The 13873-nt window shown below is 40.8% G+C and overlaps 1 protein-coding gene across 3 annotated transcripts in view; it reads right to left on the reverse strand.

Moving 5' to 3' along the window:
* Positions 1-13873, reverse strand: part of LOC106092330 (band 7 protein AGAP004871) — a 180950-nt gene that overhangs the window by 113842 nt on the left and 53235 nt on the right. The window contains exon 1 of one of the 3 annotated variants that reach the window (XM_059360789.1): positions 3801-4676. The exons of 1 other annotated variant lie outside the window; for it this stretch is intronic. Coding sequence is in view for 1 of the 2 variants with exons in the window: in XM_059360788.1 (XP_059216771.1) it covers positions 3239-3275 (37 nt within the window). In the remaining variant the exon portion in view is untranslated. Of the gene's footprint in view, positions 1-3238; positions 3318-3800; positions 4677-13873 lie in introns of those variants that run through there. One more of the 3 variants, XM_059360788.1, reaches the window with a different exon arrangement.

The raw sequence follows: 13873 nt of genomic DNA on the forward strand, positions 1-13873 counted from the left end.
ACTAAAATTGCGGCTTGTAAGGGCTCAGGAATCAAAACGGGAGATCGGTTTAAATGGGAGCTATGGGTGGTTATAGACCGATTTGAACCGTTCTTTGCACTGTTATTGAAAGTCATAAGAGAAAACTTCATGCAAAATTTTAGCCATAGCGAATGAAAATTGCGGCTTCCAGTGGCTCAAGAAGTCACATCGTGAGATCGTTTTATATGGGAGCTTTATCAGGTTAAAAGCTGATTTCGACCGTTGTTGACACAGTTGTTGAAAATTAAAGCGAAACACCACGTGCAAAATTTGAGGAAAATTGGACAAAAATTGCGACTATTAAGATGTCAAATCGGGAGATCGGTTCATTAGGGAGCTATATCAGACCGATTTGAAGCGTACTTAACACAATTGTTGAAAGTCACAACACTACAGTCGGAACACTACATGCAAAATTTCAGCCATATCGGATAAAAATTGAGGCTTTGAAAGATTCAAGAAGCCAAATCGTGAGATCGGTTTATATGAGAGCTATATCAGGTTATAGACCGAGTTGTTAGAAATTATAGCGGAACACTACGTGCAAAGTTTCAGCCAAATCGGACAAAAATTGCGGCTTCTAGTTGTCAAAGAAGTCAAATCTGTAGGGCGGTTTATATGGCAGCTATATCTAAATCTAAACCGATATGGCCCATTTGCAATCCCCAATAATCTACAGCAATGTTAAGTTTCTGCGCAAAATTTCCAGCGGCTGATCGATCTCTATCGTGATTTCGACAGACGGACGGACATGGCTAGATCAATTCAAAACGACGAGACGATTAACAAGTATAGAGGCGTTAAGTTCAGCTGGGCCGAACTTTGGATACCCACCACTTCGGGTATATATGTAAACCAACTTTCATGCCCCATAGCAGCTATATCGAAATATGTTCCGATTTTAACCAAATACTAATTAGTACAAGTCATTGTTCAATTGTGTAAAATTAAATATTGGTCTATTTAGTAGCTATATTTAATAATAACCCGATCTGAACCATATACAACTCGAATGTCGAAAAGCCTAACAAAATCGGACTATAAATGTGCCTTTTATGGTCCCAAAACCTTAAATCGAGAGATCGGTCTATATAGCAGCTATATCCAAATCTGGACCAATTTGGGCCAAGTTGCAGAAAAATGTCGAAGGGCCTAACACAACTCATTGTCCCATATTTCGGCACCATGATACTATAAATGCGCCTTTTTTGGGCACAAAACCTTAAATCGAGAGATCGTTCTATATGGCAGCTATATCCAAATCTGGACCAAATTGAAAAAGGATGTCGAAGGGCCTAACACAACTCACCGTCCCAAATTTCAGCAAAATCGGATAATAAATATAACTTTTATGAGCATTAGACCCTAAATCGGCGAATCGGTCTATATGGCAGCTATATGCAAATCTGCACCGATCTGGGCCAAATTGAAGAAGAATGTCGAAGGGCCTAGCACAACTCACTGACCCAAATTGCAGCAAAATTGGATAGTAAATGTGTTTTTTTGGGCCTGGGACCCTAAATCGGCGGATCGGTCTATATGGGGGCTATACCAAGATATAGTCCGATATAGCCCATCTTCGAACTTAACCTGCTTATGGACAAAAAAGAATCTGTGCAAATTTTCAGTTCAATATCTCTATTTTTAGAGACTGCAGCGTGATTTCAACAGACAGACGGCGGACATGGCAAGATCGTCTTAGATTTTTACGCTGATCAAGAATATGTATACTTTATTGGGTCGGAAATGGATATTTCGATGTGCTGCAAATGGAATGACAAAATGAATATTTCCCAATCATTCCCAATTTGTTGGGACTAGAGTATAAAAGGAGGATCACCTATCTTAAGTTAGCATTCATGTATCAAGAATAAGTCTTCTCTCAGATTCTTTATGGAATGTTTATAAAGGGTGATTTTTTTGAGGTTAGGATTTTCATGCATTAGTATTTGACAGATCACGTGGGATTTCAGACATGGTGTCAAAGAGAAAGATGCTCAGTATGCTTTGACATTTCATCATGAATAGACTTACTAACGAGCAACGCTTGCAAATCATTGAATTTTATTACCAAAATCAGTGTTCGGTTCGAAATGTGTTCAAATTTTGATAAATTTTGTTCAGCGATGAGGCTCATTTCTGGTTGAATGGCTACGTAAATAAGCAAAATTGCCGCATTTGGAGTGAAGAGCAACCAGAAGCCGTTCAAGAACTGCCCATGCATCCCGAAAAATGCACTGTTTGGTGTGGTTTGTACGCTGGTGGAATCATTGGACCGTATTTTTTCAAAGATGCTGTTGGACGCAACGTTACGGTGAATGAACACATTTCGAACCGAACACTGATTTTGGTAATAAAATTCAATGATTTGCAAGCGTTGCTCGTTAGTAAGTCTATTCATGATGAAATGTCAAAGCATACTGAGCATCTTTCTCTTTGACACCATGTCTGAAATCCCACGTGATCTGTCAAATACTAATGCATGAAAATCCTAACCTCAAAAAAATCACCCTTTATTACAACTTATAGGTCTGCTAACTGAGCTGTTGGGTTCGATTTTTACCAAAGGTTTTGGACCGCTGTATCACAGATGGTCTGCCGTCAGTGACTTACCTAACCTACTACAACTAACTATGTATGAAATTGAAGTATTTCATATCAATTTCTACTTTTTATATCTAGTATGCCGATTTAGAGAGCCTGCACGAAGGGGCCATCTTCAAAACTAGAATAACTGATAAAACATCATAGGCATCTTTAGCTTTTCAAGTATTCCCAGGAAAGTCCTATCAATGCCTTATAGAACACCTAATGCCAGTTTATTCACAATAACACCAAACACACACATGCACATACACAGCCACACATGCTGTTCCATTTGTCTCTTGTTATTTCGTCATCAACGAAAGTGTATGATGCGGTATTTGATATTTCAGGAGCATGTGACCTACATTTTTAATCAACTTGGTTGGCTTGGTGTTAAAATCTGTCATTTTGGTTGAGTTGCCTTTTTCATTCTTTTGCTCTGGGTTTCCAATTAAAGAAATGGTGCTAAACTAAACTCATCAAAATCCTGTGAGTATGTGTGGGCATTTGTGTGTGTGTGTTAGAGTGTTTATTTATGTAGTTTTACAAAACAAAAAAGGACTATGTGCTGTAGTTGTTGTAGTTGGTTTTGTATTGCTGGGTTGATGGATAGACAAAAGGCTTAACTTACTTCTTCTGGTATCAATGACGGATATCGTATCGGGCATTGTGTGGCCGTACAGTTTGAAGCCTTTTTTTATAACTTTTTCCCTTAATAAGAATCTTCTGTGTGGTGTGGGCGCGCGGGCGGGCGGGTTGGGTGGTTGCTTGGGATTGTTCGACTCTTTACTCTATGTTTGTGTGTGTATGCGTATGCGTGAGAAAGCAAAGCAAACAACAATAACAACACACACGAACGCAGCACGCACGTAAGAGTAACAAGAGTGACTACAATTTACCAAGGAGTAGGTGCTGCAAAACTAATCACAAAAAGGCAGTCAAGCAGGCGGGCACATGCACTCACACGCACTTGTGTAGGGATGCATGAAACATGGGCGACTCGTAAGATTGCTGGATTAGTAAGCTGGCTACTCAGTTAAAGCGCGCACAAACACACACACACACCCAGATAAATCCAGTTATGATTAAGTAGGAAAAGGAAATGCTTTGGTTGATGATGAGTTTGATGTTTTACTGCTGGCTGAGTATGTAGTTTTGAAATGCTGATGACGTTAGCTTAGATACGGCTTTACCCTGTGTAATGACGGTGACAGCAAAATTAGCAGAACAAGCTGGCAAACCGTTTTCCTTTATTTTTGTTGCACTTTTAGCTACTCGTGTATACCTAGACTTTCACTTCTACTTGTTTTGTGTTTGTTTTCGTCTCCTTAGTGTATCCAAATATTAAACAATTTTGTTGGGAAAGTATGACAAAAAGTGCTCAAGTAGCTATTTACTAGCCAAATTTGGTTTATTGAAAATTAGCGCAACGTTTATTGAGAAAATGGATGGATTTGTTGATGGTTTTTGGTTTTCTTTTCTCTCTTTTGTTGAGTTTTCTTGTATGTTCTTTGGTGGTTTACTTTCTGTGTTTGTTTGCAAAGGACAATGGCTTGGTATTTGGTTTGACTTGCTCAGTTTGTTTATTTTGCGGGACACACTTTTTGAGATTTGTTTTCTTTTGATTTTTCTCAAGAAACCTTTTAACAAAGACCCTTTGGACTTTTTCAACTTTGCTCGTTTTTTTTTTGTTTTATTTTTTTTTTAAATTTTGCCTTTAATTATTTGCTTTAACTTATATTTGTTTATTTGTTTTTTCTGTTATCCCTGAATTTTCTCCCTGGACAAAAATTCATCCATTCACTCAGTCAGTTGGTCGCGTTCAGAGTGAAAAACACGCACGCACACTCGCTCCTCGAAAAAACACCAAACACACGCACTCACACACACACAAACGCCAACTTTCACGAGCTGTTAACTATTTCGAAGCAAGCAAACAGCAACAACAATGACACCGTGCTAAAACCCCACTTCTATAAGCTGTGTGTTGATGTGAAATTTCGGAAAATTTTTTGTTTGAATTCGACCGTACGTACGTATTCGCTTAACCAGTCCAACTGATACTGCACCAACTTAACAACTGAATTCATTTTGCGTCATGTTTACACTCAATTATGGCATAAACACTCATACGCTCACATGAATTTCATACACACTACATACACACAGTGACACATGTACTCAAACAGAGGAACACGCAAAAAGGGAGCAATCACCCAAGAAAGCCAACAGCTGCCGCCAACAAACCAACCAACCAACCAAACAAACAATGGACCAAGGTATATGGCATATTTGCTGCTGCTGCTGCTGCCGCCGCATGCTGGTGATACCTCAAATATGTTGAAAAGAGCTTCAAATCTCGTTTCGTCTCATCCTTTGGCTGAACCAAACGAAGCTTTACCACACATTCCCCAGACCACATGGACGACGCTCGGAGAGTAGAAAACATAAAGCATGCAGCTGCTAGGGCATCACACATAGTTTGTTGCCGCACGCAAATATGCTCTCTTTCACATGTCCATGATTTCATTAAGCCACAACTGATATTGCGCACTGGCACCTGGGAATCTTTACAGACTAAACAGGCATATAAATACCACTACCACCACCATAATCACCACCAGCTAGAAGCTATTCAGACTCCAGGTGAATATATTTTGCTTTGTCCTAGGACTATAAGCACTCAAATAGGCTCTTTAAAGTTAAGAAACTCTTGTGGTAGCATTGGCCAACTCTCTTGTGTAGCCTCACTATGTGGAGGAGGCTTTTTTCACTTTGCTTTCTCAGAATGTAGACCATTGTGGTTACTTCATGGCTGAAACTATCTCTTTGCAATTTTAAGCCATAACACTCAACTGATGAAAATCATATATTCTTCTTGGGATGTTGAGTGCATTCGCTTCATGGCGAGATTTAAAGAGAGTCTCTAAACCACCAAAGAAAGAGCTTCTGAGAGTTGAAGCCAAAAAGTCTACAAGGTGGTTCAACTCAAAAGCAACAAAATAAAATCGGCTGCCGGGAATTAAGTCCTGTGACATGTGCAACCAAGTAATGCCTAAGACTTGGCAAATCCATTTAGAGGGGTTTTAAATGCAAAGAGAGTTTATAAACTTTAGTTGTGGTTAAAATCAAAGGGAATATAGGAAAGAAACTTCCCTCATGCAAAGAGTCCTTTAATGGCACTATGGGCCCAATGACAGATTTATTTACTTAATTTTAATTGGCTATGACAAATCATTTGTGCCATTAGCCGAACATAGAACAGCGTTCCAAACTCCTCAATCTTCTGCGTTCCTTTTCCAAGCTCTTACACCAAGTTTCGTAAAGTAATTTACCAAGCTTGGGTAGTTCCGGTTTGCGAGAAGACTACTTTGCTGGTGCTATGTCATCCATTCGGACAACATGATGTGGCCAACGCAACTGTGGCACTTTGATACGTTCAACTATGTAACGACGCAGAGTGGGATACAACCGAAAAACACTAGTAAAAAACAAGTAAGGGCGTGCTGAGTTCGGCTGGACCGAATCTTATATACCCCCCACCATAGATCTCATTTGTCGAGTTCTTTGCGAAGCACCTCTTTTTAGGCAAACAAAGAATAATGGATAAGAATTGTTATGCTATCGGAGATATATCAAGTTATAGTCCGATTCGGACCATAATTGAAGTTTATGTTGAAGACCATAGTCGAAGTTATTGGGTAATATTTCATTCCATTCGGATAAGAACTGCGCCTTGGAGGGGTTCAAGAGCCATAATATGATTATTGGTTTATGTGAAATGTATCATGTATAGATTAGGAGCATATTGGACATGTATGTTGAAGGTCATGAGAGAAGCCGTTTCACAAAATTTCAGCCAAATTGGATAAGAATTGCGTCCTCTAGAGGCTTAAGAAGTCAAAATCCCAGATCGGTTTATGTGGCAGCTATATCAGGCTATGTAACGATTTAAACCATAATTGACACAGTTTTTGGAAATCATAACTCAACATTTCACCGATTTAACCATGCTTAGCACAGTTGTTGGAAGTTATAACAAACAACTTCATGCAAAATATCAGCCAAGTCGGATGAGAAATGCGCCCCCTAGTGGCTCAAGAAATCAGGACCCGAGATCTGTTTATTTGGCAGCTATATCAGATTATGTACCCATTTGGACCGTAATTAACACAGTTGTTTAAAGTCAAAACAAAATGCCTCACGCAAAATTTCAGCTAAATAGGATAAGAATTGCGCCCTCTAGAGGCCCAAGAAAACCGGACCCGAAATCGGTTTATATGGCAGTTATATCATGCCAAATTTTAGCCAAATCGGATAAGAATTGCGCCTTTAAGAGGCTCAAAAAGTCAAGATCCAAGATCGCTTTATATGGCAGCTATATCAAAACATGGACCGATGTTGGCCATTTACAATTCCAACCGACCTACACTGATAAAAAGTACTTATGCAAAATTAAGAGCGGCTGGATTTACACCTTTCAAAGTTATCGTGCTTTCGACAGACGGACGGAATGACATAGCTGGATCGACTTAAAATGTCATGACGATCAAGAATATATATACTTTACGAGGTCTTAGACACTTATTTCGAGTTATTAGCAACGGAATGACGAAATTAGTATGTCTCCCATCCTATGCTGGAGAATATAAATATGCCGTGTGAGAACAGGTAAATATACTCATTTGAAATTTGGAATGGTTAGAGTTAAGATGTTAGCTAGATCGTGTGCGATATTTCAGTGCCCTGGGTGGTCCGTGCGTCTCACCTCAGCGTTTGGAAAATTTGTTCGGGCTCCTCAAAAAGGTCTACTTGTGGTCTACCATATTTCGTCTTGTGTCGGGATTTAGCCATGTCCGTCCGGCCGTCTGTCCATCTGTGAGTCCATGTATTCTTGTAATCAAGGTACAGGTCGTATTTGTTGTCCAATTGATACGAAATTTGGTACATGCCACTTTTTTGGCCAAAGGACGAACACTATTGATTTTGGTCAAAATCGGAGCAGTTTTGGATTTAGCTACCATATATATGTATCGCCCGATTTGTACTGAAATGGCCGTAGTAAATACAATTTTCAACCGTACGTGCAAATCGGTTGAAAATTGTATTGTAATCGATCTTAACATATCTGCAAAATTTCATCAAAATCGGTTCAGATTAAGATATAGCTCCCATATATATATGTATCGCCCGATTTGCACTTAAATGGCCGTATTAATTACAATTTTCAACCGATCTGCAAAAAGGTTTGCATGCATTATTATGTTAGTCATTTTAACATAAATGCAAGATTTCATCAAAATCGGTTCAGATTTGGATATAGCTCCCATAAATATTTATCGCCGTTTTTGCACTTTTATGGCCGTAATAACAACAACTTTCAAACGATGTGTTCGACAAAAGTATGTTCAGAGTTAGATGTAACTCTCATATACATGTATCTATTGCCCAAGTTTATAATTTCAAGGCAGGTGTAGGGTATTATAAAATCGGCTCCGCCCGACTTTAACTTTTCTTATTGGTTCTTTGTGCGGAATACACGTTTCGCCTCTCTGCTTTTATCCCGATATCTCTGCTTTATCTGGTTCGTTGGTACAGCCTGCAGGGTTGCTCTTTAGCCGCATTCTTGAGCAGTGCTTCGTTAAGCGGTTGGGTCAGTCGAGTGGAGAATGCCGTTATCAACGCTGCTTTTCAATGTCCAGCTTCCGCGCAGTATCAGGCCATACTGAAACGGTTGCGAACCTTAGCAGCAACAAGGTAATGATCCAAATCTATATTCGATCTTCGGATCGATGGTACATCAAACACACTCGATGAATGGCTTCCATCTGCCACAACGTAATTAATTTGGTTACTTACTTCTTCATCTAGAGGCAACCATGTAGCTTTGTGATTTTTCTATGTTAAAATCTGGTGCTGACAATTACCATATTTTATGGTGCGGCGAAGTCTATTAGACTCAACCCCTTATCGGAAGTTTCGTCGAGTAGAATATATTCTTTTCGTTCCCAGGGGCAGCATTCATACAAACAGCATGCCTATGTCAAGGGTAGGTCGGTGGAGACTGCCCTGCACGAGGTTGTGCATAAAATAGAAGAATCCATCGATGCCAAAACGTACACACTGGCGGTATGCATTGACATCGATGGGGCTTTTAACAGCGTGCGGACCGACAATTTGATCCATTCCTTAGACCAGTACCGGGTGGACCCGGTCTCTAGAGACTGGATAAACCATATAGTAAGCATCAGGTGGATAAATTGTGAGTCCCATGGCATAAATATAAGCGAGAATGTGGCACAGGGCACGCCACAGGAGGGCATTTTATCGTCACTCCTATGGGTGACCACCATAAATGACCTATTACGGATGCTGACTGAGGAGGGATTTAAACCCGTCTGCTATGCACACGATGTTATAATACTTCTTATGGGTAAGGATCCGAACCAGCTATGCAAAAGGGACGGAAGGGTCTTGCAGATGGCATATGACTGGGCTAGACCCAGAGCTCTCAATGTTAACCCAGAGATGACTGAAATATGCCTGTTCACGAGGAAGACAAAGGTGGGCCAATTGAACGCGCCACGTTTTCTCAATAAAACGATTTCGATATCTGCAAAGCTCAAATACTTAGGTGTGATGTTGGACAGAAAACTGAATTGGAAGTGTACTGATGAGGCTCACAGATGTTGGGCACTATGTAGACGGGCCGTTGGCTCGGAATGGGGCCTGAATCCGAGGATAGTCCACTGGCTCTACAGGAGCGTGATTAGACCAATACTTACATACGCCTCAGTAGTTTGGTGGATTGCTATGGAGAAAAAGTGCAACACATGGACCATACAACAGGTTCAGAGAACATGTTTTCTTGGCATAGGCGGAGCGATGAGGATTACGCCCACTAGGGCACTGGAGACTATTCTTGATATCCGACCCATTGACATACAGATTAAGTGTGAGGCAGCCACTGTGGCTATGAGACTTAAGGCGATGGGAGAATGGATTGAGGATGGTAGCAGCTCATACCATTGCGGTATATTCGACGCGACGATAGAATGGAAGAGGTTTCCGATCGGTTACCTGAGATGAACCTTGAAGTCGAGTGCGAGACACTGCTGCCATCGGCACAGTCTTGGTTTGACGGAACCCTAGTATTGCCATCTGGAAGATCATGTTACACGGATGGATCAAAGCTAGAGGACAGAGTGGACCTGGGGGTTAACATTGAGAACCCAGGGACTGAGATCTGTTTAAGACTGTCTGACCATAATACAGTCCTGCAGGCGGAGATCCGGGCGATCACGGAATGCGTGAAGTGGTGTGGTGCTAACGCATGGACGTCGAGTGTGAACATCTTTACCGACAGTAAAATCGTCATAAGGACAATAACAACCGGGACGATAAGGTCACGAACAGTCTTGCAGTGAAAGAAGGAGATTAACGCCTTCTCTGAGGATGGCAAAATCCGCATCGTTTGGGTGCCGAGCCATAACGGAGTAAGGGGAAATGAAAGGGCAGACGATTTGGCGGTGAAGGCCAGAAGACTGCCGTCAATAAACTTGGTTAACCAGAAGCCTTCCGGTTCGACGCAATTCGAGTTTAGGGAGTGGGCGACGAATGCGTATGCAACATTGTAGAACAGCGAAACGGTCGATAGAACGGCGAAAATCGTATGGAGCATCCAGATCGTGCGAGGACGAAGCTATTACTGAAAGGAAGCAAGAAGGAGGTCAGTATAACTATTGGTATCATAACGCGACACACATAGGACTACGAGCTCACTTATGTAAAATCTGTGCGGCAAGTGATAGCATGTGTAGGGCATGCGGGGAAGATGATGAGACGTTGGAGCATTTCCTTTGTCATTACCCGGCTTTCGCGTCTAACAGATACCGGCACACAGATACAGACACAATATCAGAGATGAACCAACTTAGGGGAGTGGTATTGAAAACAATTAAGGATTTTGTAAGTAGCAGGGAATTCCTAACTTAAAAATTTCTTTTTAGAGGTTAGTTTATAGTTTTTAGAGCGCAGAACAAGCCGATTACTGGCTTAGGTGTATGTCCATAGTGGCATGGGACGGATTAATATTTGCACCCTCTTTTCAACCTAACCTAACTTAACCTATGTAAGAGTCAGTGCCACCTAAACCCTCACTGAGACTCTCCTCTCGAAATCGCTGGCTGGCCGCGGCCGCATTTGCAGCCACTTCACTAAAAACGAAATTTTACACTATCCGCAACCTGTGGACGCACCCGGTAGCTTTCAGCTAAGCCTCCCGATTTTAGATTTTAGAAGCAACAAATCACAAAAATTTACTTTTTCCTCTCAAGCTAATCATTCGCCCCATTGTGGATTGATAAAACTAAGAACTATATGCATGAGAAATGGCCATTTGCTTTTTTCCCATTGAGTTAGACCGGTTTGGTTGAGCAACTCTCTTAGCATCCCTGTTTCTGTTGGAATGTTCGTGGGCAAATTCGCAACTTTGATAATTCATACCGGCAAGCGAAAACACTCAACATTTAGTAACTCTCATAAATGGATGTGCCAACTTTAGAGTGCTATTTGGCTCCACAACTCTATGGAGTCAATTTCTGACAGCAGTTTCATCTATGGTTCCTCTTGGTTAAACCGCCTTGTGCATTTTTTGACTTCAACCCACAGAAACTCTCTCTTAGCAGCATTAGCAACCTATGCCGCGGCATAGACTATGAAGCAAAAAAACAAAAAAACTCAACCTTTAAGAACTTTTTGGCTCCAAATGTCAAAAGCCTCAGTTTTTAAGAGAATATTTTAGTCCTATTTTCGCTAGTTTTTCCATTATCCCTTTGAACAACTTGTAAGGGGAAGTAACTCAACTTTAGGAAACCTCATATAAGCATTGCCCAACTCTTTGTTAGATTTTGGCTCCATAAGTCCAAGGACTTAATTGCTAAGAGTATCCTTTTCCCATTTATCCCTTGAGTTTTATCATTTTGTGCATTTTTTGATACTTTCAGAAACTCTCTCTTCATAGCCTTGAAGCAAAAACTCTCAATAAAGCATTTGCCCAACTCTTAGCTTTTAATTCGATGCACAAGTCGAAGTACTCAATAACTGAGAGCAGTGTTTCCTATGCTTGCTTTCAGTTTAACCAATTAAGACTCTCTCTCTCTCTCTCTCTTGATAGTCTAAAAGCGAAATACTCAACTTTTAGAAATTCCAACTTTTGAGCACCAAATTTCTCTACATGTCGAAGAACTTAAATGGCAAGAGCAGCATTTCTTATATTTGCTTCAGCTTCTTATTTAGTTTCGATTTTCATAAATGTATCTTCCCAACTCTTAGGTGCTACTTGGCTTCACAAATCAAAGCACTCAATTGGCAAGAGTTGTATTTCATATATCGTGCTCCCATAAAACGTAATCAAACATTTTTGATTTGAGCTTTAAGAAATTCTCTTAGAGCATTCGATATCCTATGCGGTATAGTAAAAACATTCACCTTTTGGAAACCCTCGTAAAGCATTGCCTAAATCTAAGGCCATGGAGAATTCTTGGTTGGGAGGTGATGCCCTAGGCTCTAGGATAGATTTAGGTTAAGCTTATATGGTGTTTGCAGCGGTGGATATGCCCTCCTTATGCTGTCGACATTTGTGAGGTACTATGCTATGTAAAAATTTCCCCCCAAAAAAGTGTCGCTCTGCGGCGCGCTGTTCGGACTAGGCTGTAAAGAGGAGGCCCTTACCATTGAGCTTATACTTGATTCGAACAGTTCTCATTGATATGTGAGAGATTTACCCCTGTTCCTTAATCGAATGTTCATGGGCAAGTTTCCATTTGTAAGAGGCGTTTGCCATCAAACTCGAAAATTTCGTCTGTTGTGATAGCACAAGAACACGAGGAGGAAGATGCCAATCTTTGAAACATCCAAATCGCTTTAAAAAGATCAACAACTTGCGAATGTTCAGAAGACAAATTCTCAAATAAATGAGAACCTAAAGTGGAATTCATTCTGACTGTCACTGCGGGACACATACACAGCAGATGTTCTATAGTCTCTTCTTTCTCGACGTTCTCACGGATTTCAGTCTGTGAGCTTATTTACTGATCAGACAGTGACCTGTCATGACGGACATAATGACTTAGACGTCTGCTCTAGCACGCGGCAACAAAGGTGTGGGCCTCTTCAAGTCTAGATGAGGCAACATCTTCAAGCCTAGTTTAGGCCACAACCTCTCATTTGTAACCATCTTCTATTTGTTGCCCCTCGGGCCTGATCCTGAAGACTTAACTTACATGTTGCATACCCACAGATTCCAGTTCCCCTGGAATGTGTAGGGTAGTTTCTTTTCTGCTCTCCAACTCACTGAGAAGACCGTCCACCAAACCACAACACTATATAGCATTATTGGTCTGACAACGACAGTATACACTCAGGGCATGACATACGATGTATACCCCTAAATTTTGGCTCTCTTGGAGCTTACTAGCGCAAGATTTGCCTTTCTTACCCATTTCAAATGTTAAATTTGAAGTTAAATTTCCTGTCCCAGAGTTATATTGCGCTTTTATAAAAACAAAAATTCTCTGCTCCCAAGGAGAAAGATGCCACTATAGGTAACTTGTATTTCCTGCACGGATTTACGCTTAGACCAATTTCGGTAGACCTTTCTCTAGCTGTAAAACCACATCATCAACATACGCGACCTCTTTTAAACCTTTTTTTCAGAGATAATGATATATTGTAAATTACTATATTCCAAAGTAGAGGAGACAGTACACTTCCTTGAGGTGTTCCTCTGCTGACCCACCTTTTAAGGTCAACAGATCCCAAACCAGCCGTAATGCATCATTTAAATTTAAGTTATTAGTTAACTTTCTGACGGTAGCATTGATGTTTAGAAGCTTCAGCTCCTCCATGGTTGACATCGATTTTGCATTAACGAAAGCACCTTCAATGTCAAGAAATGCTACTATGTATATTTCTTGACAGCGAGAGAACCCTTTATGTGGCCGACAACGTCGTGAAAGGCTGTTTCGGTGGATTTTCCTTTACTATATGCATACTGCTGCCGCAATAGGCGATCTCCACTGATCTTTTCCCCAAGATATTTTTCCACCAACCTCTCAAGAGTATACAGCATATAGGATGACAGACTAATAGGACGAAAATCTTTCGCCTTCGTCTTCGTCTGCTTGTATCACCATGTTGTATCAACATGGTGATACAAGCAGAGTATATCTCCCTCAGACAAGGAACCAGTTCATCAGGCACAACT

The sequence above is a fragment of the Stomoxys calcitrans genome, chromosome 1, assembly GCF_963082655.1.
Source record: "Stomoxys calcitrans chromosome 1, idStoCalc2.1, whole genome shotgun sequence".
NCBI lineage: Eukaryota > Metazoa > Arthropoda > Insecta > Diptera > Muscidae > Stomoxys > Stomoxys calcitrans.